Below are 27,335 nucleotides of genomic sequence, written 5' to 3'. Positions count from 1 at the left end.
TTAGTCAAAACTTTACAAACTAAACAAATATAATATAATTAAAAAAACAGATCCGTGGTAATTTATGATCGAACTGTGGAATTTTATTAAGTACAAAAGCTTATATCAATAAATGAAGACTTACGCTATGTTAAATCATCTACCTTTAGCAATAACTAACATGTAAAAGTACCGTTTAAGCAAAAAATGTGTTGCACCATTTGACAATTTTTAGATGACGTCGTACTCCATCTGTTTACTGTAACCATGCAATCTTTGCTGGTTAAAGCTATTGTTAATGATAATAGTGTCCTGTCACAAGTTTCAAATCTCATCGCTCGATTCGGCAGGTATGTGTTTTTTTTGATAAAACTAATTATAAATGAACGTTGGAAGTAAAGTATGCAATGTTTAAGTGATACGTTGCCTATAAAAATTGGAAGCAAATACCTGTAATTAATTTTCTGATATAAATTTTAAACTATGTTTTTTATGATTTGACACTTTAACTTTAGCTATACAACAAGGAATACAATGGTGCAACACATTCCGCTGCCTATGTTAATGTCAGCGTTACTGTTAACGTTACATTTAACTCAAACCTTAACGCTAACAGCTAATATGAAACCAACCTTAGAATGCTACTTGACTCGCTGTCAGGTGTGATCGGTAAGCAGAAAGAACTTAATAATACAATATTATCTAAGTACAAACCACGTAACTCAAAAGTATAATTAAGTTAACAGTTGTTTTTTTTGTATTTTATCAAAATTTTCAATAAATTAATTTGGTTCAAAATAAAACTTAGAAAAGCTCAATTGAAAGTACCAAATTAGTAAAAAAAAAGTATATTTTTTATTAAGAGAAGCGAGGGATACCTATTGTTTTTTTTTAAATAATATTGACACACACATTGGCATGAACTGTATAATGGATATCCCTCACTTCTAGGATTAAATATACAAATTAAACAATATATTTAATAACATATATACATCGCTCTAACTCGCCATATTAATTCAAGAACACTGGAATCGATTACTAGTTATCAATAAGCATGGGTTCACAGTTCGATTTTAGTTTATCAACTGCTGAATCGAATGCTATTAAAATTGTTTAAACCTTTCGACGTTTGTTTCTTAAACTAGCTACTGTTGAACGAAATTCGATAGCTCTACGTTATTCATGACTTTGATAAAAGAAGCACTTAAGTTGTAATTATATTTTTTTATTCAATATTTTTTGTTGAACAAAATATAATGTTGGTTAACTAAAATCGAACCAATAGGGCAGCCAGCGTGTAGATACATGACTACTTGACCCAAACCTCACACATACTTAATATAGAACCTATAAACTATAACCCCCTTATTCATAATAGTCTGCTAACTTAACTTAGGATTGCAAATTCTCACTCTGTCTTCTTCTATTGACCTAAGTCAGAATGAGAAAAAACACTCCTAAGCGGCTGTTTAACGTTAGCGGACCATTATGAATAAGGGGGTAGATGTATGGAGCTGCTATATTTATTGTTATTAAGTACAAGTCATGATGGTATATAGAGTTGAGGATTAAATAATGATAAGAATGCTATTATAGGCGGCGCTGTGACGTCACAACGGATATGTGAATGTACAACTATAGCCTGATCTCTATTTGAAGATATCTAGACATTAGATTCATTCATAGAAAAGTAACCTATACTAAAAAATTAAAAATAAATTGAATTCCTCGAAGATGTCCGTACTTTTTGTGAAATCATTTTTAAATGTCATTAAGCAATAAATTATATTCATGAACTTTATTTTTCAGTTGAAATTGTCCTATTTATTGGTGCGATGAAATCTACTATCAAAGTCAAATAATTTTTAATATTTGAACTAAAGCAAAGAAAAAATATTAATCCAAACTCTCAACCATTCTGGTAATTTTGAAAAAATCAACTTTAAAATTTTATTGTTACAAGTTGTCAATGCCTCATTTTAGACTACCTGGTGTTGACTAAAGTTAATGACGGTAAGCGATACAGCACGCTCAACAGGATAGAGTACAAAATAAAGACCAATAATATGATAATATAATTTGGATAATTCACATTCACAAAGCTTACTAAAACCGAGCCCAGTTTGCTCTACAACATCTGGCATGCACAGCCAATACATTATTCTTAGATAATTTATACGTCAAGATAGAGCCTCTTTGCTGCTAGACAACCGATGAAAACAGGTTTATTACTTTAGTGTGCGTGACAAGCCACGTCTTACACTCCCGATTTGTATGTCACTTAGTGCTAGTGTGCGTGCATTGCTCCAAATAGAGGTTAACTGTCAACCTCATTTTTTTCAACGTTTTCACAGCTGTTACAGTGTATCTAGATATAAGACATTAATGATTCAAGTGCACAATGCAACGACCGCCCTAGAAATTATAACGGGGTTAACACCGCTGGACATCCACATTCATCCACATCCACACACAGAAGCAAAGATGATGGCTTCTCGCCTAAAGTAATTAGGAGTAGGGACGAGGACAGCCTGATGGCAGATCTGTGCAATGGAGTTATGAAAGAATATCACTCTGTGGGGCCCGATTCGATTGGGAACCTAAAGCGTGTATCATCCAAAAGAACTCCCGCATACATCTACTATATTCACCTGACTGCAAGTAATACAGCGGATGTCTGGACAAAGACGAAACGGTCAAGTTTTATGTTATCCGGGAAGGTAAGCAAACAAGACGATATAAAGAAAGTAAACAAAGTTTCAGGGCTTCCAAACATTTTTATTTGAAGAAATTTCTGGGTTCCCTATTCTAATCGCTGTCGTCTGTATTAGACAAAGATGATTCGTCAACAACAACAATATAACTGAGTATAATGTAACTCAGTAACAGACCGTTTGTTTACATTCTTTGTCTCGTTGGCCTTATTAGTTTTATTGTGGTAACAGGATATACTAATATATATATATATGTAACTATAACATACCAAACTATTTACCCGCGCTCTATAAACTATTTTAATTATTGTTGTGTTAAAAAAGAATTGTCGGCGGTTATTACTTAGCAACAGTTCAATGATGATTGTGAATGGGAGATAAGATTAGCCTTAAGGACTACGGTAATAAAGCTATCCAACACAAGTTAACTTCTGGCTCAACTACAATAATATTTTTTCTTTAAATTTATGACTAGCCCCTCTTGCAAGGAACTGGGGTTAAAAGCCTAGTCCACACACAAAGAACATCGAATAATACTTAGCTAAATGTCTCCTCTTTTTTCCAGTTACATGTTCTTTCCCTTCGTTACATGTGGACCCGTCCTTAAACAAGACGCCATTGTTTGATCCTTGTACACATTCGTTTTGATGCAAATCAAGGTATTATACCCACAACTAGTACACACTTCTAAATACTATATACACAACATTATATAAAAAAGAAATAAGGTACACACCTCCTGTACATAACGTAAATGTTCACTCACACGAACAAACCAAAAGAAATCTAAAACTATAATATTAATGTATAGAAAATATTGATTATGATTAAGGCTTCCCTCATTGGAAATAGCTTCTCTTCTTTCTTGATACTCTGAAAATTAAATGTACATATTATTTTATATTATACAGAGATTTCTAGGAACTATATATTATGCCTTATGTTTAATATTAGGGAAGGAAGACAGCCGCCCCATAAATATAAAACAACAAAAATACTTTTTGAGATAGCTTTTACAACACATACAAGACGACTTATATAGCCCAGTGGTCAGTCTCCATGCCTACTGAGCTAGAGGTCCCGGGTTCGAATCCTGGTAGGTGCAAACATTTATATGATGAATACGGGTGTTTTTTTCCGAGTCATGGATGTTTAATTGTGTTTATGTACTAACGTAAGTATATCTTATTAAATATATCGCTATCTCACAACCCATAGCACAAGCTATGTCTAGTTTAGGATAATTTTTGAAAAGTGTGTCAGTTATAGGTGATACTGACACTGTAATGGGCAGATAGTGCGGGCTCAAATCAAATGGATCATATAATACATGCTCTGTCAGTTAGTTCCTTAGATGTGAATAAAGAAGCACAATTTTTAATAATATAAGTCATGAAATGATTTCAAAGATTGATCAATATTGCGGGTTTCTATGATAAAGTAGATTTCATATAATAGTATGCCACTAGTTGAATGTTGTTATCATTAATATCAATAATCTCTAATCTACATATTGTTTTCCTTTTAAATATTAAATAATGCAATTGTAACATATTACATTATTTTTAAATATCATATCATTGCATTTACTGTAACAATGCCAAATAAAACACCCCTCCATGCATGGTATACTCTAAAAGGCGCTAAACTGTTCTGCCCTTACTATTTTAAAAAGATCTTCTACTTTACAAAGAAACCATCAAATTACCCCGAGTCGACCGGCGAGAAGAAGAATCCCCTGGGCTTGAGAGTGGCTGAAGCGAGGCGCGGCGAAGACGGTTCCCGCTCGGGGCAGGCCCACTGCGTCCAGTAGTCACTCGGCAGACGGAGCAGCACTTGCATCACCTGGGTGAATATAACAAATCAATATCCCTTCGCGATCCGATCCTCTAAGATCCGAATACGTTGATTTACCAGCGATTATGGCGCGTGAGAGTATTATTTTACGTGTAGCAAAGAAATGCTTCTGCAAAGTAATTACGGATAATTTCAGTTAATTAATCCGAAAGCTATCGAAACAAGCTATAAGACCATACATAAATTATTGATATTGTGTCTTATTTTATTACACACACGACACAAAGTTGAAAAACCGTTATGTTTAAGAATAAATTAGTATTTTCATACATACTCACGCCTTGTTCCCGTCGGGGTAGGCAGAGACAATATAATGCCACTTTCTTATATCTTTACAAACCTCACGCGCAATGAAAACAATTAGTTTTTTTATTTAGTAGTCTATGGTTTTATAATCAACTTTATATGTTCTTTTTCTAAAAAATAAACTAAAGTATACATGCTTTCATAGCAATAATTTGAGATATTAATTCCAAAAGACTAAGATTAATCCATTGACCTTGACCGACCTTGAAGTGCGAGATCGCTTGTTTATGTAATTATATTTATATATTTTACGATGGTTTTTCATGAAAGTAAATATATTTTAACATATTCCAAAATAAATAAATGATATAAAAAAGACAACGGAAACGATACTTCAAAGTCCGTATTAAATTTGAATGGATGCTATTTCAAGTCGAATTTATATCAACAAAAACTATATATCACAGTTTAATAATAATAATTATAATTTAAATATATCTTGCAAGTATAGTCTAGATGTATTATAAAATATCATCTTATCAAATATTGGGTAAAACTTCGAAAAAAAAATTCTGCGCATTTCACTATCACGTCGGCGGCCGATAAAGACTGAACCCTTTTTCCATTAACTTTTGTATGCCAACATTCCAGTTTTTGGTTCTTATTTGTACAAAATTTAACTGACTTAATTCTATTGTAATTTCAAAGGAAAATAAACAAAATAAGGCGAGAAATCGAATGAGGTTGTGTGGATTTTTTCGTGTGGTTCGTTTCGCACAAAATCGCAAATCTACCCAAGTTCTTTACCTGTTGTTTTGAAGTTTTACATAAAATTCTATGCATATAAAAAAGCATTTGAAAAGAAAGAAAACAAATGAAAAAAAAAATTAAAAACACATCAGAACCTTCTTATCGTGAAGTTAGTTGACAATAGAATATTCATGCTTGGTAGTTGGTACAAATTATTAATTTAAGTACATAGACAGAGTGTTACCAACATTGAACATGTGTGCAGTGGCTGTGTACATCTCGGCCGACTCTGTCATCATGCCATACCCGACCACAGTGGGAGCAAACACCTTACTTAAGTTGTCTATGCCCATTTCGCACTCCGGGCTCTCTGCCACTCTGCAAACAAATCAAACCATTAGAAACAATTATAAAACTATTTATAGCTTGTCACAAGTGTGCCAGGCTTTTGAAATATACTGCCATATAGAAGAACATCCAGTTTGAATTTTATCTTATTTATTACTAATATGTTTTAACTGAATTAGACTTTCCTCAATACTTGAAGTTAAATAAGAACTTAACAGGTGGCGCATCATTAATGCTGTAAACAGACGCCAAAAAATCTACAATATTAGTGTCAATGAAAAAAGACTAGCATATGGCCTGGTTTGATTACCGCCATGTACTGTATTTGTGTTTCGATATCAGTTTATTGTGTATATACGTCACATATACGATGAAGGAAATATTGCGACGAAATCTAAACCACTTCCGAAGAAATTCAAGGTTTGTGTGTAAAATTGACCACAAGATGGACCGACGATCTGAACAAGATCGCCTGAATACGCCTGTTGGATTAGGGCAGCGCAGGATCGATCGTCATGGAGATCTTTTGGGGAGTCCTTTGCCCAGCAGTGGACGTCATCCGATTGATGATGATGACCCACTTGTATTATGCTAGAGTGGTCGTCAGTCTAGGCTCAAACGAGCCCAAACTCAGGGCTGTTTACAAGTATTACAGACGACGAAAATAGACCGTGAACGAAATCCCAAGATTTTCGAAATGTGACCCTAACATTATATTGCATATTAAACTCTGTGACTTGCATGGCCTTAGATATAAACTTGGTATAAAGTTATAACTATATATATATATAAGAATATAAACCAGGAAATGCAAAATGTGGGCTATATTTCTGACAACACTGTCAATACAAATGATAACTCTGAAGTTTGCAAATAAACGCGGGAAACGTTATACGTCCGTATAAACCAATCGAAAACAAAATGTCTAATTGTAAACATTTTGCATATTCTTGGGTTATTCTTTGTTATAACTTTATACCAAGTTTACCAAACTTTATCATGGTGAGTGTTCCGAAGAGCTGTTTCACCTGATTCCTGCCGCTTAATTCCACCTTAGCACACGACACGCCACAAACTAATCATCCCACCATGTGGATGTGTGGCGGTCCTCAACAGTCGATTTTCTAGGAACTTTATTCAAAGAACTACAAAGCTCCGTCCATGTGTTTCCGGGACAATACGACATGGGTACCTTCAAAAAAAAAGTGCGTACACTTTCCTTAAAATCAGCAACGCTCCTGTTATTCCCCTGGTGTTGTAAGAGAATGTGAGCGGCAGAGATCACTTAGCACCAGGTGACGCGACCGCTTGTTTGTCCTCCTTTTCCATAAAAAAAAGACGTGTGGCACTCGGGGACTGCCGCGGTAAAGCTATTGCATATCATTTTTTAACTTATGCAATTATAATTGGGTGAATCAACTATTTTACCCACACTTTGCTGTCCCCGACCATTTCTTATTAAAACACGCTAATTAATTATATTTACACACATAATGAGTATAGCTTTAGTATCCCAGATTATTCGGCACAGTGGGAACTTGGTTATGTTCTCGAAAATATATAATTTCCATGAAAATTTATGGTAACAAAATATTCCTGTCTTAAGACCACATTCACATTTGAACTTGCATTCTAAGTTTACTTATACTTCTGGCTTTCGATTAATTTTAATTATACAAAAAGACAATAAGTAATAGTTTATTGTGTGTATAACAAAATAGAGATGGACCAAATTACTTTTTTATAAAAAAATCTCTAAACCGTGTCCCTAACTAGAATAATTTTACCTTCGTATGCTGAGTTACACTTGTAAATTTTACCCGGAAACACTTAGATGGCGCAATTTGCCGTAGGTAGGTTCATATGTGTTTGTTTTTGCCCGCATGGCGCGGCGGTGTCCTTTGATAGCGCCGTCGAGTCGCTAGTCCGCGAAGAACGTTAGCAGGGTGTGCGTATCTTTTTGAGTCGTCTGCTGAGTGACCGCGATTTCTCGTTGTAAGTTTATTATTGTGGACGAAAGAAAGATAGAAGTAAAGTGTACAGCGAGAACAAAACAAGAAGTTGAAAAAAAACTGTGCGAAGTATAAGAAAAGACTGAATAGAAACAATATAAAAGAACGGCAATCTAAGGATCAGAAAAAAATGTATAAGCTATTGACACGTTGGATTAAGGAGCGACATAAAATAATTAAGAGCCAGAAGGAGCAAGGATTGTTTAAAAGCCTTTTTAAAAGTGCTGACATAGCTAAATGTAGAAACAAGACACAGTTAAAGAGAAACATTGGTAATAAACAGACAGTACGCTAAAAAGAAAACCAGACTTGGCCCTAACCTGTTTAAGAAGAATATTCATCAGTTTTTTCTACGTGATGATGTCTCCAGAGCTACAGCTGGGAAAAAAGAAACAGTAACTCGAAACCGCGAGAAAGTATAGAAGAGGTATTTATTGGACTCAATGCGAAAACTATACACAGATTTCAAACAAGAAACTTGCTCAACATGCAAAGAGAAAGATATAGAGAAGTATGTTAAAGAAATGTAACCGGAATTGTAAAGTACAGTGAAGGGACAAGAAAGGAAGAAAATTATGAAAAAGATGGTAAAAAATTTGGTGCCAAAAAAAAGTATTCTTACGTGTGTAAAGCGTTGACACCTATTGAAGAAGACGGCGAAGTGGAAGTCATGTTCCCACGGGTCGTAAGTGACTATGCAAAGACGTTCAGAATTGATACGAATGATATTAGCTTTGTCGGATATGATGACATTATAAAAATCTTACCAACTCCGGCCTTTTTAGGAAAAGGGCAATATAAATTTGAAACCACGAGTGACGTTTTCGAAATGTGACATAATATTTGAAATTATTGTTATTGTTAATTTGTTATGTTTATTGTAATATTTTATCCCATATTTTTGAGTTTAGTTTTTTCAATTATGTATCTTCCATTAGTTTTACAAACAGCGTAATACTATGTCTCAGGCGTTACCCAAATTTGTCTTTCTTTACTAGTGTCCCCAATATAAAAAAAATATTTCCGATCATAATATACTATTTTTTTCTATTACAGTTTTGAACTTACCAGTACGTCATTCTAACAATTAGCAAGCTTTTATATATGATTGATTTTCAATTGTAACTATTATGTATTAAGTTTTATTAAGAAATATTAGTAATTATTTGTCTAAAGGAACCAATGTCTATTAGTTTTTTACTTTAAGTTAAGAATAATATGAAGACAGATTATGCCAAAATGTTTGATAATGCATCCCAGAGTAAATAAACAAAAATGATTAATGGTTTGGTGTTTAATTTACCATTTGTGTAACATTGTATGCATGTAACTCAGGTGACAGTTTGAGTCGTAATTTTCTCAAAAAACTATCTAAAATATAATTTTACGTCGCTGCTCTTCTAGGTTATTTAAGTAGATGATATTTCTGATGTCCTTAGCAAATCACAATAGGGGAATATTAATGTTATTTTTTTTTTCATAACAATATCTCTGACCCGTCTTTTGTGAAGGTAAAAAAGTTGATTCTCCCAATTATTTATTTATTTCATTTATGCAGTATTTTTTTTTGATAAAATTAATTTAAAAAAAGCAAACGGGAAGTGAGTAAAATTTTACTTGCAAGATTTGATTACAGACAGACAACGGGATAGGTGAAACTAAATAAAAATGCTTGTCATTATAATAAAAATTAAAAAAACGGATAAAAAAAATAAAGAAATTAAAAAAAAATCAAGACGTACCCCAGAGTCGAACCTGGGACCTTCTGCACAAAAAGCATACGTGATAACCGCCGTTCCGAGGCAACTATAATGACCGTGGCGAAATATCTATATAGATCTAGTAAGTAAGAATTTCTGGATTCGGTCTCCACGCTTAAGGACCGCGATAGAAGCTATGCAATAGCTTAAAAAAGCCGGTAGATGACATGTGGCATGTCCTACTTGTGTAGATGCAGCACGAGGAAGGCCAGCGTGTCCCTGTTGGGTCGCGGCAGCTGGCTGACCGCCTGGATGACGGCGGCCGTGGCGTCGGCCGGCTCCGTGACGCGAGCTGCCTGCATGAAGTCGCTCCACAGCGCGTTGGTGACGAGCGGCTCCCGCAGCGAGCGCAGGAAGTCCTTGACGCAGCCGCAGATGATGTGCACGTCCACGCCCGACAGCTGCGGCGACCCGCAACCGCGCAAGAAGCGTTCCTAATGGAAACACACTATAATTATTTTGAGACTCTGAATGTTCAGGTATTAGTCACATTGATAAATAACGAAAGTTATAGATAATGATATACTACGAATGGTATTCTCTTCCGTGACAGCCGGGTCACGTGATTGGCCTCAGAATACGTCATCATTTGCGGTGACCGTTCTCAAACTTTTTCGAGTGAAAGAACTCTATAGATTTGAGTGGCATAACAATAGCGATGAAATGGCGAGATGTATAACATATATCGATATAAGAGATGTATAACATATACATGTCAAAGTATATGTCGGACCCTTCCCAAGTAGATGTCATATACACTTACTTTAAGAAAGCATTTGATAGAATTGATCATTCTATTCTTCTTGACAAATGTCAAGTTGTTGTTCTAAATGGTTTTAAACCTGCTACTATGTGTATTCCTTCAGGAGTACCACAAGGATCCATTCTGGGCCCCCTCTTATTTAATATTTTCAATGACATATCCTCTAATTTTAAACATTCCAAAATAATACTATACGCCGACAATATGAAAATACTTTGCCCGGTTAATTGTGTTAGAGACGCTGAACTTTTACAAACTGATCTAGATAAATTTGTTAGTTATTCTGCAGAACACAAATTAGATCTCAATATTTCAAAATGCTTTATTTGCACATATACTAGAAAACAGAATGTCATAAATGAAAATTACTCAATATCTGGAACATCAATAACAAGAGTATCATCCATTAAAGATCTCGGAGTTATCTTTGATTCAAAGCTCTAAAGCTCTTTGATTAAAATCTACACATAAACAATATAATTATTAAGGCTAATAAAACATTAGGGTTTATCATAAGGATGTTTTCTGAACTAACATCAATTAAACTGATGAAAATATTATACTGTGCTTACGTTCGTAGCCATCTAGAATACGCATCTCAAGTATGGAATCCAGTTTATAATGTGTACATTAACCGCATTGAATCAATACAGAAAAGATTCCTACGTTGTTTACAATTCCGTACAAAAAACTATTACCATAATTACATGTCACGCTGTAAAAAATTTCATTGTTTGCCTCTCCAAGAAAGGCGACATGTTGCAGACATTACTTATATACTAAATATAGCAAACGGTAGAGTTAACTGTGCAGAACTGCTAGATCAGATTGGCTTACGAACCACTATCATCGCTCTCAAAGGCGAGGCAACCTACTTGAAATACAATCAGCAAAATGTAATTTTAGACAGAACAGTTTTCTTATAAGAGCATGCAAACTTTATAATGAAGTTTATAGTGAATACGACCTTGACTTATTCAAGACAACACCATTTCAATTTAGATGTCAAGTAAATAAAAACTTTTAATTTATATAAAGTAAAAGTAGGTTATATAATATTATATTAAATGTAGGTAAACGACTATACACAATAAATAGTTATTATTTGTGAAAACTTGTAAAAAGCTATCTTTTAATATGTATCTAGCTGTAAGTTTTCTAAAGTTGTAAAATAAAATAGTCTTAGGCCATTGTGGAAAGAGAATACCAGGAGGAGTATTTATTTATTTATTTGTTTTGATCTCCAACAGTTATACATATTAACTCACATCTAACACATCCCTTATATATAATTTATATTTGTAAATACTACCAATTATAGGAGAACACATAATTACATAACAATAATTATAATATACCTTTAAAGTGACTAAAAACTACCTAAGTTTCTTAAAAATAAGCTATTATATATAATAAATAATATATATAATTTCTGAACACAAACAAATGTTGCACATAATAAAAAGTTAATGTCTTATTAATTTGCCAGCGCGTCGCTATATTTTTTCACAAAAAGTAACCTGTCACAACCAGTGTCCAGTGTTGCAATGTTTTTACACATTCCTTGTATACGCGTGACATAGTTGATGTAAGAGCGTCCTGTCCAAGATTCGTTCGAGCGTTATTGGTTTTAAAGAAAGGACATGGTTTACGAGGAAGTCTTCGAGGTACATTTATAATGAATCTCTCAGCTCATCAGTTAATTATTGTCATCTATTTTTCCATTGAAATCTTTATAGAGAAATTTCATATCTAGAAGAGATCTAACTGCTAGTGGTTTCATCCTAAAGTAATCGAGCTGGCTTTTGTAGCACTCTCTATAACTTGAGATCTTAAATCGGAAGATTAGGTGTTTAATAAGTCTCTTTTGAACACATTTGATTCTGTAAATGTTATTTTTGTACGCGGGAGACCACACTTGACAATAATAAGTTTGCAACGAACCAAGCTGTTGTATAATTGAAGAATTGTTGTTATCTTTTTGAAATCTTTAGAGTGTCTATGAATAAAGCCGAGCAATTTGAAAGAAGCTGTCACTATAGAATTTAAGTGTTTATCGAATTTTAATTTGTTATCAAATTATATTATTATGCTGTGTATATTATTATACCATGGTACAAATGAACCATACAAGTAAGTAAGTACCTTGAGCCGCTTGACATCTCTGTCGACGGCGCTGATCCGATAAATGCCGCGCTCGCTCAGGCCACGCTTCTCGATCTCATTGATGCAGTGAACCAACAGTGCCGGCACCATGGGCGGCGTGCTCGGTGCGTAGTCGGATATTGTACCCTCCTGGACACACCACACATTCATCAATCATATATATATCCATAGTTTCAGAAGAGTCACATTTAAGTAAAAAAATAATAATAATATTGACACACTTTAACACAAATTATCTTGCCCCAAACTAGGCATAACCTATACTATGGGTACAAGACAACGATATATTTAATACAATATACTTAAATATACAAAAATACATATAAAACATCCATGACTCGGAAACAAACATCCATATATATATGATGAATATAAATATTTGCATCTACCGGGATTCGAACCCGGCACCTATAAGGCAGTAGGGAGGGTCACTAACCACTGAGCTATATAGGTCGTCAGGTATATGTAGTGGTTTTATACATCTTGTTTTTAAAGTAAACTTGTGATGTTGACGCATAATATCAATACCAAATCAAGTTAAAAGGCTTTAATTTTCTCAAGTTGATTCCTTTAGTTATTGTTTTTGATGTCACTTTAACCACTGCGCAACAAATTGCGCTTTGAGACAACAAATGGCGTATGTAACTCTCCCAGCATTCTTTCAATCAAATTAACAAGATTAACAGATGTACCCAAAGATAATTTGTTTTCTTACTATTCATTCTTGTTGTAAAAATTTCAATTATGTCATAGCCAGAAACACGACGAAAGACCTTAGTCTTTCGTCGTGTTTCTGGCTTCTTAAGATACAATTTTTATATTATTATTACCAATATATAATTTATATTTAATAAATTTCTGACATTCTAAGAGCGACACTTGCAAAAGGGCTCTATTCAGTTTGATATGACCTGCAGACACAAAGCTTGACTGGTACATACAGTGGGCAAAAAGTAGCACTCTTGGAGTATGATTGGTGGTATTTAGAACGCATTCTAACCTGCGTAGTAAAAGTGAAGACATGATAATATAGATGAGTCAAAGAATAAATTAAACAGAGTAATTATGGTATGTTAAGTGGTTTTAGTACAGTTTAGTGCAGCCCTCTTTCACTGCGACCAATGTGATCTATTGTGATAGCCACTGTTAACTATAGCTCACTGCTAAGATTAATTCTTATCATGAATCTTATTTATATCCTGATGTATGTCAAGTGGTTGAAGAATTTTAGAATTCCCAAAGAGATGCTACGATCGATTCAGAGAGAATGTGTAACGGGGTTTTATCTGCGCTATTACATAATCTAAACGCTCTGCCTCTCGAGGCCTAAGATTGTGATGTGCTTGTTTTATCTGCAGTGCCCCGTTAGTGTCCTGGTTAACTTGCGTAAGTTTTCCCTACTTAGCCCTAGTGCCCTATCCTCTTAGCCTTAGTTAGCTTAGGTCCTAGTAACAGAGTAATTTGTACTCCAAGTGAGAGGGTTACCTGCGCGGCAGTATGGCGGCCAGGCGGCACGCAGGGCAGCGGCAGCAACAAGCGACACTCCAGATGCGTCTGCGCGCGGCACTCCTCGCATTTCACCCCCGTCTTCGCGAACTTTATGCTGCAAATGTAACTTATTGTTACTAATGGTGCTAATAATATAAAGGCAAATGGGGTAACTGTGCGCAACGAGTATGTATGCACAACCCCTTTATTTATGAATGGAGAGGGGGAAGTTTGTGAAATGTGTAGGCGAATTTATAGGTTTGTTGGTGGAATATTATCTTATGCAAGCAAGACCCATGTATCTTTAGTTTACTGACAAAATAAAATGTTAAGAATCTGGTGGTGTAAAGGTTAAAATTTCTATCAAAGATTGTCAGATTGTATTAAGGACAGTAACTTCATTTGTTTCAGTCAATAATGTACCTGAGCTTTTTAATTAGCATAACATTCGAAGTTATGTTATGTCTCAATGAAGTTATGTAGATATAATTAAAATCAGTCTGCTTAGGGCATTAAAAATCCACTTAGTTCCCTTAGTTGCGTAAATTTACCCGATACGATTGCGCACACTTACCCTTAGTAGGAGGAAAGTGTACACATTTAGATCATGCGGATTAATGCGTTTTTTTCCGAATTGTTACGGTTTTAGAGTCTAACTAAATACCCTATCAGAATCATATTTTTATTTTCCTTACATGCTTATCGTTTAATTTTGACACTAGTTTAATGCTTAAGTGCGCACACTTGCCCCATATGACTACGCGAGCTGAATGATAAAAATAATTAGTATAGTAAAGAATATTTTAATCATGTCTATTTTCAGCATTGCCATTGTGACTACACTGGGTTGAAAGTATATATGGATATTAGCTTACTTTTAGGAAAATAGAAGATAATAATTTACAATTAATGACATTTACGATGGAATTTGAACAAAACGCATTATAAAGTTTTGTTTTTTTTTTTATGGAATAGGAGGACAAACGAGCGTACGTGTTGTTAAGTGATCACCGCCACCCACAATCTCTTGCAACACCAGAGGAATCACAGGAGCGTTGCCGGCCTTTAAGGAAGGTGTACGCGCGTTTTATGAAGGTACCCATGTCGTATCGTCCCGAAAACACCCCACAAGGAAGTTCATTCCACAGCTTTGTAGTACGTGGAAGAAAGCTCCTTGTAAACCACACTGTGGAGGACCGCCACACATCCAGATGGTGGGGATGATATCCTAACTTGTGGCGTGTCGTGCGAAGGTGGAATTCGGCGGCAGGAATCAGGTTAAACAGCTCTTCGGAACACTCCCCGTGATAAATGCGGTAGAAGACACACAATGAAGCGACGTCTCTACGCAACGCCAAGTGATCCAGCCGTTCACAGAGCACTGGGTCCCCGACAATTCGAGCTGCTTTGCGTTGCACGCGGTCAAATGGATCGAGCTGATACTGGGGTGCGCCAGACCAGAGATGACAGCAATACTCCATGTGTGGCCGGACTTGCGCTTTGTAGAGGGCTAGTATGTGGTCTGGGAAAGATACCCAAGATTGCACTTTTGTGAATAAAAATATTATTCACCAACAGCACACCCCAGTACCTCGCCTAGTAAAAAAATATTGGTTTTCCAAAACAGAACGAACTTAAAATCATTGACAACACCGGATGTGTGGTGGTGGTTGTATCTTTTTTCAATTTAATATGAGGCAAAGCCAAGTATGGTCACCTGATTTGCAGTACCTATACCTACCTAAATAAGATATTAATATAATAATAAGGATATTTGTATTGGGATGAATTGGACGACAGAAATGTTTGGATATACCATTACCAATACTCACATCTTGCCGCACGGGCCACAGGTCTCTCGCTTGTAGAAGGTCTTGGCGACGAAGTTGTGCTGCTTGACACGGTGTCGCGGGGAGCCGTACCCCGCAGACACCACGGAGGGCGTCCGCTGCGGAGCGCGAGGGGTGTCTGTAGCGCTCTCTGAGTCTGGACGACAATGGTACGGGTTAATAAACCAAAACATTAACAATGCGATATGTTTGTGAGATACATTTTTGAGTCGAAAACTTTTGAGGCGCGTTGACCACTATGTTTTAAGGGTATCGAACGGACCCAGCTGTCACTAAGAGAGAGGGATCAGTAAGTTTAAAATTAACTAGAGGAATTCACAATTTTATTATAGTAAATTTTGAAAGTGTTTTAATTTAAAGAAATTAGTTGTATTTCGCATTATTAACCTTGCAGTTTGCACATCTCTCATGTGCTCTTAAGCATACATCATTTTTGTATATGATAAGAGACAAGATGAGGAAAACTTTCATTTGCAGGTATTGAAGTAACTATTAATGCTAATATTATATTTCACTTGTCACTCACCCGATTTCACTCAGACTGTATTTATGTGGGAAGTAAAAAACCTTTTTAACAGCAATGTGCTTCAAAACCAAGATTGGGTATGTTTATCTATTCTTACATTATTGCAATTTAAGTAGGGATCTCTAACTTTTTTTTTTACAATAAATTAAGTAATTGATGTACATAAGTTCCTCAGATGATGTTAATATACTAATCTAGTGGCGCTATAATGGCGACATGAAACGAACACACGGGTTAATTAATCTTTATCATAAAAAAATACTACTACTTATTTTCTTACAGGTTGTTCCAAAATTATATTATGGTAAATTTATTTATGCATCTATATATAAAAAGGGTTTTCCACGTATATAGTCACTCATCGCGATATCTCTGGAACTACTAGAGCTAAAGACTTGAAATTTGGTAGGAATATTCTTTTCACCGAGTAGAGGTCAGCTAACAATGGATTTACCAAAATTCCATCCGCAAGAGTTTTTTTTTATTATGAACAGAACAACGTCTGTCGGGTCAGCTAGTATTATTATATAGGAGTTAAGTGAAATATGTATTTTATTTTTGAATATATTTTTGTGATGACGGTTAAGTAGTTCTACCCTTTTGTTTATTTAATGTCGTGTAGTGTCTTTGTAGCTTTGTTTTGGGATACATTATACTAGTGCTGCAACGTCCATAAACATAAGCTAACCAGTTTTGGGCGGCGCAGTGGGTTCTGTGGGCGTGTGTTCCTGCTTCACAGGTCTTTCTTGTCGGTCCGATAGTCGATGTGCAGGCTTGCGATTCACTGAAGGCGCTTCATCACTGCTTTCTGATATTGGTTGCTGAAACATATTAAGATTAACATGTAAAAGTGCATTTGCATATAGTCCAGCCTGGTTAATGGGAACTGGACCTGAAATGAGTGAGCATGCACTTTATTTAAATGTGCTAATGGAGAGCAGTTAGCAAAAGTCACTTTGTTTGTTCTTTTGTGTTTTCCATGTTTCACTCTTTATCTCTGCCAGGATTTTAACCCAAATTTTAACTAAATTGATTGCCAATATTCATCAGTAAACTTAAAGCAAATATGAACAATGGCAACAAAATATTAGAATATATTTTATTAATTGCTAATGCTAACTTATAGGTACTCGTAAGTAAATACTAAATACACGTCTCAGCTAAATGTTTTGATATTTTAAGGATCTCAGATAAGTCATTATTTTTTGTTGTAACTTACGAAGTTCTGTGGAGGCTTCAGATCATGGTTGGTGGGAGCTCGCTCCAGAGTGAGTGTTGTGGTCGCCGTGGCCAGCACTTTCGCTCCTTGCAGCTCTACCATCTAGAATCACACATCATGCATTATATACAACGTGAACCAGAAAGCGCATAACATCCCTTCAATGGTACGTTATTTGGGTCATATGCAATAGTATGGTGATGTTTAAGTTTTAATAAATAAATAAAAAAAAAGAAAAAGACTTCCCTACGAAATAAAAATATTATTTTTCAATTTCTTTTCTTAGACAACCCTAAATTTAAAGAGACTGCCAGTTTTAGGCGGGGCCTTTGTTTATAAACAGAATGAGGTCACCTACCTATGGACTTAAACATAAACAATAATCTATGATTAAGGAGTACGCACACTACATGAAATGTGGCTTGTGGAGGAGTCTATTAGAATTTCTTATTGGATAAAACATTTTTGAATTAAAATGTCAAGACTCATTTGCCCAGTAATAAGAACAGCTACAGTGCCATTCAGACCAAACCATAATAATGCTTACACATTTTTGCTTCACGGCAGAAAAAGGTGCCGTTGTGGTACCCATAATCTACAATTACAAATTTGGAATTATTGTCAATGTAACTTGAAGAAAACTTCAAATAATTCTACATTGAAGTGCTTACGTAATAACTTATCAAAAATGTGAACTCATTTAATTTCGAACATAATAAACAAATCTTGAATTAAAAATGGTGCAGTGTGTAGGGTGCCTTTAGAATAGACATTTACATACACACAGAGCAGTAAATATCGTGTTTCAAGGCACAATTCAAAGAGTAATAATGCAGACAGGCCGATCTTTTCAACCTAACATATTTAAAAAAACACAAAATGTAAAAACACAGTTACAATTACACTAGTTTTTATCTTTTAAACGTGTTTTATTTAAATTTGTAACACTCGCGGAAATCAGAGTAAATACTAACATAACATAGTTTCATAATAAGATTAGAATTAAAAAAATCTTTATTGGGTAATACATAACTACAGTAAATACAAATTTAGAAGTATTTTCAATGTCAGCTAAAGCAAATGCACATACAAAATAACTTTGTCTTCATGGCAAAATGAGAACACAAATTGCTTCACAGCTGCAATGAATCGTAGGCATTTTACTATTATCTGATATTATGTTACATCTACGTTTTTCATCTGTTTAAGGTCAAAGAGAGTTCAAAAAAACAGCTGATTAGGGTTGAGAGAATCATAGTTTTACCGAAAACTTAGCACTTTAAATATTGTATTAAAATATAATGCTAATTCATTTCTGACTTCACATAGTCATAAGAGATGACCTAAGGAATGTCTGGTTCAAAGCATAGTATACCCATTTAGTTTCACCTTGTATATTGACAGTTTCATACAAAAATTGTTCTCAATAGACATTTTAATTCTTGTGCTCTTTACATCATTATTTAGGTACAAAAGAATACTGGAGTTGATTAAGAAATTTGTTTTGCGTTGGCGGGGCAAGAGGTAGACCGTGGACTCACGCCATGTTGCTACGGTTCGATCGTCGCATTCTACGCATTTTATTGGTTATCAAATTCATATACATAGACCAGGGTCGATAATTTTTGAAACCAAAAAAAATTACAGTAGGATGAAACCCATTGGTAAAGGACGAGAATATAACAAAAATTAAGGGAAAAATAAATTACGGGCTCTGAGTCCGCTCTGTCGGGAAGTGGAAAAGTGTTTTAGAGTAAAAACCGGTTTATTTCGATTTCCGGCAAAACTACAAGTCTTATGGCAAAGTTGTAGGTAATAAAGAGATCTACAACTTTTGTATTTACACTTTTTTCACATAACCTCAAAATTTAGGTGAAAATATCAAAAAACCAAGTTTTTGGTTTTTTATTTATATCTTTTTCAAAAAAAAATTTTTTCTACGAAATTTGGTGAAAACTTTCCTTATTATGTCCCAAATACACTGAAATTTATTTGATTTAAAATTTTTATTTTTCGCCTTATTTTAACTTAATATCAAAAAAGCACCCTAATTTTCAATCGAAAATTCTGACGTCAACATATCAGCTTTTTTCAAAAAGTTTGGGGGCTTTTTGTTCGTTAAAATATCTACTTTCTGATGGTGTAAAAAAATATAAATTACAATTGTAAATGTTCGGAAAATTTAAGTCAAACAAAAGGCTTTGCATAAAGAATTCATACCTGTTGTTTCGTAAGCAGCAAAAATATGGATTACAATTAATCAAATCTATTTATAAATGTAAAAAGGATAATGATTCAGTGTTAAATTAACTTCTTTTTTCAATTTTATTGATTTTCTAATCCATATTTTTGCTGCTACTTAATAACAGATGTGAATTCTTTATGAAATGCCTTTTGATGGCCATAAGTTTTCCGAACATTTACAATTGTAATTTATATTTTTTTACGCCATTGGAAAGTAAAGATTTCAACGAATAGAAAGCACATAAATTTTTTGAAAAAAGCTGATACTTTGACGGGTGAATTTTTGATTGAAAATAAGGGTTCTTTTCCGATATTTGAGTCAAAACAAGGTGAAAAAATTAATATTTCAATTCAAATAAATTACAGTGTATTTGGGACATAAAAGGGTAACTTTTTACAATATTTCGTGAAATAATTTTTTTGAAAACTTAAACTTTGAGGTTATGTGAAAAAAGTATAAATACAAAATTTGTAGATCTCTTTATTACCTACAACTTTGCCACTTAACTTTTTGCCATAGGACTTGTAGTTTTGCCGGAAATCGAGATAAACCATTTTTTACCTTAAAACTTTTCCACTTCCCGACCTCAGATCGCCCGTAATTTATTTTTCCCTTAATTTTTGTTATATCCTATTATTTTGTTTCACTTTTTATCATTTTCAAAGGCTTCGGCACTGGTCTAACATGTTCGTTACGTTTTTCTTTTTCCAATCCTCTGGTTTATCCAACTCTTCCATAATTGAATATAAAAATGGTTATTGAAGAGAGAATAATGAGATAGTAATTAGAACTGATGCATGAAACTAAATATAAGACAGGAATGTAGTAAAAAGGGGTCAGGCCAATGGTATCAAAAGTTACACACTTCATACTCTTCCATCAATTGATAGGATTGTCATTAACTTATGTCTAAAATATATATCTCCAGGACACAACTGTTTATATTTTGTATGTATATGTAATAAGTATGTGGTAGACAGTTGTGGTTTTATATGTATACTAATCTAAGAAGAGTAAGTAGGAATCTTTAAGGCATATAAGGAAAAGCAGAAAAGACATTTATTTGCTCAAAATTGATTGCTTTAGAATTCTTTTTGATGTCATTTCTAATATACTAGATACTACTACCGCTTCGGAAACAAATGGCGCTCTGAGAGAGAAGAAGCGGCGCAAGAAACTCTCCCAGCATTCTTTTTTTGCACAAATAAAAATATACAATATTGTACCGTCATTGCTATTGCTATAAAATAATCCTCATCTAGTCGCAGGCTGTCCCAAATCACTTAGATATTCAGCTGTGGAGTAATAGGATTTACGACAGAGCCATTTTTTAATAAAACATTTAAATTTATTTATAGATAATGCATGAACAATGGCTGGGACTTTATTATAAAAGTGTTATACATTTACCTTATACCTTAACACTATTATGTATCTTATGATGGTGATGATTTGATCACTAAAAGGGGCAAGATGTAAATAATACTTTACCTTAGTAGCAGAGGAATTCATGGAAGACCGGCGTTTCTTGCTGGCCGGCTGTGTCTCACGCGCCGCCCAACCGCCCTTTTGCACCCATGAGCAACGCGATGAAGACAGAGACCAGTCGTTCTCGGAGCGGGAGTACGACATCTCTGACAACAATGACCCTGGAGTGTTTATAAAATTGGTTTTATTTTTATTTTTCTCAATATCTGGCGAAGAGTATTGACTTTTATATCATGGCGAAAAAGTAATAGAACTCTGATTCCATTCAGCCTACAAAGTGGGAATGAAGTTCATAATATATATTGAATAGAATTCAAAGTAGAAAAGTGGAGTTAATGATCACCACTTTTATTTTCAAGAAATGGGTGTGATGCAGAAATGAACCTCAGTGACCATGTTTAAGAAGAAATTTACAATGTACAGATCCACTCTGCTGATATTGGATCCTTGATTGAGTGACTTTACAGTGTATTAAACCGATTTATTTTATTAATATTTTTTATTTTTTATTAATAAAAAACAAATTTTACAGTACATACATAAATTAACAAAAGAAAAAATAGTTCACTTTCGTTAGAAACTTAGCTATACAGATAATACTGGTAATTTTACAAATAAAAGTAAAAGTACTTATAAAAATAATTGTTAAGCATGATAAGTTGATCGGTGGTCAGTCAAGTCTTAAAAAGTATTTTTTTAGTTCTGTTTTAAATTTGTCTCAGTCAGCGAGTCGGTCAAGTCCAATGGCAGTTTATTAATCAGTCTATGTACTATGTAAAATATATACTAATTGGAATGGGATTGTTTGTGGAGGGTACTTGGTGAGCTTGGCGTACCTAATCACCTAACAGCACTGATCCAGGCATTATATTATAACAGCCAAGGAGTTGTGATGGTTGACCAGGTGACTTTGGGTCCTTTTGGTTTTGAAAAGGGAGTTCGACAAGGCTGTATACTTTCGCCGATCCTGTTCAACGTATACGGCGAGTACATCGTACGAAAGACCTGCGACGGCTAGAGCGGTGGAATCAACATTGGCGGGCATAAACTCACAAACTTACGCTATGCTGACGACACCACTCTGTTAGCAGCCAACGAGGCTGAAATGCATGAACTTCTTAGCAGGATGAAGAGCGTCAGCGCTGAGCTGGGTCTCGCTATAAACAGGTCTAAAACTAAGGTTATGGTTGTGGATCGGTCTGGCAGGTTGGAGCTTACCGGAACACTACAATTAGAAATGATCAACAGATTCAAATACCTGGGCTCTGAAATCTGCAACGATGGTTCTTGCGAGTGAGAGATTCGTCGTAGGTTGGGCATGGCAAATTCAAATTCAAATATTTTTATTCAAAATAGGATTTAAAAATACTTATTGAACGTCAAAAACTACCACCCATTCAAAAGAGACTGCCTCAGACCTGAGAAGAATGGGCGCAAGAAACTCAGCGGGCTTTTTTTTTAATATAAAATATGGATTACAATGTGATATCGTACAATAAACATTTATAATTAAAGAGCCTGAGGGTGTCCATTTATTCCCAGTCCGTGGTGTAATTAAGAAAATCGTTTATACTATAATAAACTTTCCCGCACAAAAGTTTTTGAACAATTCTTTTAACTTTCGTAACACATTTGTTTTGTACGTTTTCTGGGATCATATTGTAGAAGCATATTCATCGCCCAACAAAAGACTTAACTCGACCCAACCGAGTAGTAGGCATAACAAGTTTATGTTTGTTCCTCGTGTTAACATTATGAATGTCACAGTTTCTAGAAAATTCCTCAATGTGCTTATGAACATATAGAACATTATCGAAAATGTATTGAGAAGCAACAGTCAAAATGTTTATTTCTTTAAATTTTTCTCTTAATGATTCTTTAGGACCTAGGTTACAAATCGCGCGAATCGCCCTCTTCTGCAGCACAAAGATGGTATTAATATCGGCCGCACTGCCCCATAACAATATACCATAGGACATAATACTATGAAAATAACTAAAGTATACTAATCTCGCCGTATCTATGTCAGTTAACCGTCTAATTTTCTTTACCGCATATGCTGCAGAACTAAGCCTATTCGCCAATCCTTCAGTAAAAGGCGCCATGTCACAATCACAGTAGAACCATCAGCATAAAAACCAAGACCAATCTTGTGTGATCACTGGTGTTTTCCATTTTCATATATGACGCTGAAACATGGACTTTAAAAAAAGCCGACCGAAAACGAATCAATGCCTTCGAAATGTGGAGCTGGAGAAGGATGTACATACCTTGAACAGCACACCGAACAAATATGTCGATCCTGAAACGGTTGGGCATTGTGACTAGGCTCTCTACCATCTGCTTGCGTAGGGTCCTAGAATACTTCGGCCACATCGCCAGAAGGGATGAAGACAACCTGGAGAGAATGATGGTAACAGGGAAGGTGGAGGGGATAAGACCAAGAGGAAGGAGCCCTATGCGATGGACCGATCACATTCGCAATGCACTTGAAACCACTGTACACGACGCTTTACACTCTGCTTCCGACAGAGGCAGATGGCGGCAAATAATACGCAACAAAGTACTCTGTCGAGATGATCACGACCTTCAGCACTGAGGAAACCGACGCGAGGAGGAGATACTATGTAAGCTGTTGTTCTTTCACCGAACGCATTGGATGCCCGAGGCATGTGCAGCCGGTTTAGGCTAACAGCGCGCGTATACACGGGGTGATCTATCACTGTTTTTAATTTATTATTAAAATAATTTTCTTTTAGTATTGAATATACAATTTGCTTAAATATTGGCAACACTTGACAATGCTTAAAAAGCCCGCTTTCGTTACCCAGAAATTTACGTTTAATTTGATTTGATACTATTTTTTTAAGAATTTGAATTTTATTAGTTAATAATCAATAAAAATCAGGGTATGAATTGTAAGTACGGCCGTAACTACTCAGTCCATACTGAACGTACGATTCGGCAATCGCGCATTATTTTATATTTATAGAGCATTATTTTGAGTATATAGGCTATGCGATTTTTAAGAATTGTGATACATGCAAGGAATTGTCTAAGTTTGTTGCATACATAGTCCATGTGATAACTCCATTTAAATTTATCATCTATTGTTGTGCAACATATAAACTGTCTCAATTGGCTGAGGGTGTTTGTTGTATGTTGCCAATGCACACAAAGAAATACACCCGACCACAAAAGAAGAAGGCCAATCTTTTGGGTAACTTCTTACTTTTTAACTTTAGTATTGATGACAATGGAAAGCCAACCATCCTGCGCCAGGACAGATCTATGCCTACTGCCACTATGTATTTGTCATCATAAACTATAAATTTAACTTATAATAACCCAACAGACGTTGTCCTGTACACACGTCTTAAATTTGCAAAATCTGTCCAGCCGTTAAGAGGAGTTCTTATTTATATGGACAGAGAGAATTATATTATATGGACGGAATTGAGAATCTAAACCAATCTCAAATTCACTGAAACAAACAAAAAAATCATCAAAATCGGTCCAGCCGTTTAGGAGGTAGTTCAATTGTGAATCTAAACCATCCTTGAATCCCCTTGAACTCACACAAAAAATTTCATCCAAATCGGTCCAGCCGTCTAGGAGGAGTTCAGTGACATACACACGCACAAAGAATTATATATATAAAGATGATAAAAAATACTTTAAATATCAACCAAATAAATCTTGCTTGTTATTGGCTATTATTATAGCTTATAACATGTTATAATTTGGAATAGAGGATCATTTGAAGTTATTTTCTAATATTATAAAATTAGAAAATAAGTTATTTTACAAACACACAAAATACATATTGAATAGAAGTATCTAGCATACTTGTAAATATTTATTTAGTAAAATAGCTCTAATTATAATAATCAGTAAGCGACGGAACGTTATCGTGAATTTCACTTCACTCACACTGATGAAGGAACTCCGAATGGTCCAGAACTAGTTGGTACTCACACCGAGAATTTTGCATTTGCATTACAAAATAAGTTAATCATGTCTCACAAAAGTTTTAATTATTTACATGTAAATATGCCATTGTTCAAAATTTGTAATATCAATAATGTCACCTGTAGTATTCAGTTCTGGTACTCCATTTAGTTTAGCATTGTGATCTTGATGTGCAGTGCCATTCAAGAAGGCCAGCTTCTGTAGTGTCTCATCATTCAGTTTGCTACGGTTATCATTGAATAATAAGTCTCTTGCCATTTCCATTTGCTTACTCTGAAAATATTAGATTACAAAATTATAAACATTTTAAAATTATAAAACAGATTGGAGAAAAAGTTTCATCACATATTATATGAAAACTAAACACATTTATTACAAAGATTATTTACATTTAATATCATTTAATTGCAATAAATTTGTATAGTGACATTTTGTTTGATGCAATCTTTCGGGAAGAGATGTGATACTGATGCTGAAAAAATTATTGACTTCTGATAAAAAAAAGGGATAAGAGGTTTGGCAGTCCTGTCTTGATGTTAATCTGACACTGTCTAAAGAAGAGAACATAACAGGTCTCTTCAGACTTCAGAAGAAAACTTGTAGATTCAGGAAATATGATAGACTCTTCCCAGACAAACTATGTTCATTTCTGTTTAGTGGCTAAAGATATGTGTGGTCTAGCATTATAATTATGAAAGACCACACTCTGTCTATTGATTTATTAAGGCTACTTTCTCTCAAAATTCTTGCTTTAATCTCATCAGTTGTAGACAGTAGAGATAAATGGTTCTGCCTGATGGTAAAAACTCATATTGAACAATGCCCTTCCAATATCACCTAAGTGCAAGTAAACCTAGGTTTTTTCACAGGATCTTTCAACACAACCTTAAACGGATGGTTTTGTTGACATAAACTTTTCATCACCAGTTAATAATCTTTTCAATAATGCTTCAGTTTCATTGTGTCTATAAAGAATTACAAATGAGTATATGGTTCATTAGTTTTCTTTTAATGAGCCCTTATGCCATCTGAATATATAGCTTTTTTGAGTACCTAGCTTTTTTTCAAATGGGCCAAAACTATTTTGTATTCAATCTATGACCACAAGTCAGTGGTGCAATACAAGTGTAGGCAATTCAATAAGCATAATTATTGAAAACTAGCAATGGTACTATTTTAAGTTAACTCTAAAGGCTTCGTGAGCAGTCGAGTCAACACAAGAAATTAACACAAGTTCATAATGTCTGACTGGCATTGTCATGCTTCAAACTGGAATATAACGGTAAAAGTACATCACTGTTTAGAGGCAGAAGTTGATGTGGTTGCAGCAGTATTTAGTGTAGTAGCACTAGACAAACACTGCTCATTCAGTTAGACCTACTGCTACTATAATATAATAAATATAAATGAAATGACTTACTAGGTCATTATATTTCTTCAATAAGATCTTCCTCTCTCGCTTCTCACCATCAAGCAGTTTCCTGACATTTGCAAACTTAGCCTCCCACTTCCCTAACGCATGGAGAGCCTCATCTAGCTCTGCTTGTAGTCTTATTGACTCAGCCTCCGCTGCAGCCCACTGACTGCGCACCCATTCCACTTGCTTTAGAAAAGCCAAGAAACCTTTAAAACAATTTCAACATTTTACTGTAAGTGTGACTTTACCCAGCACCAACGTTCATCAATATTAAAACTTACTTTCTTCAGCGGCTACATCATTAAGAACATTATTTATGCGGTTTAATTCGTCGAATTGCGCCACTATGGATAACGTGTTGCCTAAGCTGGAATCTGAACTTTCTGTACTCATTTTATCCATTGCTCTTGAAATATGGTTCACTGAGATGTTTGCTTTCTGAATAAAAATTGTAAGAGTTGATCAATATATCTCGATTACCGCAACTTTGAAAACAAATACCGAATTTTTAAAGCCTAACGAATAACGACCA

At 34.8% G+C, this 27,335-nt stretch overlaps 1 protein-coding gene across 1 annotated transcript; it reads right to left on the bottom strand.

Annotated features, from left to right (window-relative positions):
• Window positions 1–1,574: 1,574 nt before the first annotated feature.
• Window positions 1,575–27,335, bottom strand: LOC126972782 (rac GTPase-activating protein 1). The gene is made up of 13 exons (XM_050819825.1): window positions 27,085–27,335; window positions 26,807–27,009; window positions 25,506–25,659; window positions 21,418–21,575; window positions 17,682–17,783; window positions 17,151–17,283; window positions 15,919–16,072; window positions 14,084–14,201; window positions 12,578–12,727; window positions 9,853–10,103; window positions 5,798–5,927; window positions 4,405–4,541; window positions 1,575–3,569 (listed from the first exon to the last, which is right to left on the bottom strand). The coding sequence occupies exons 1-13, from the start codon at window positions 27,203–27,205 to the stop codon at window positions 3,536–3,538; spliced, it is 1,845 nt and encodes a 614-aa protein (XP_050675782.1). The 5' UTR covers window positions 27,206–27,335; the 3' UTR covers window positions 1,575–3,535.

Source organism: Leptidea sinapis, chromosome 27 (assembly GCF_905404315.1).
Source record: "Leptidea sinapis chromosome 27, ilLepSina1.1, whole genome shotgun sequence".
Lineage (NCBI taxonomy): Eukaryota > Metazoa > Arthropoda > Insecta > Lepidoptera > Pieridae > Leptidea > Leptidea sinapis.
Note: the sequence above shows the minus strand (reverse complement) of the source record. Positions and strands in the feature narration are given on the sequence as shown.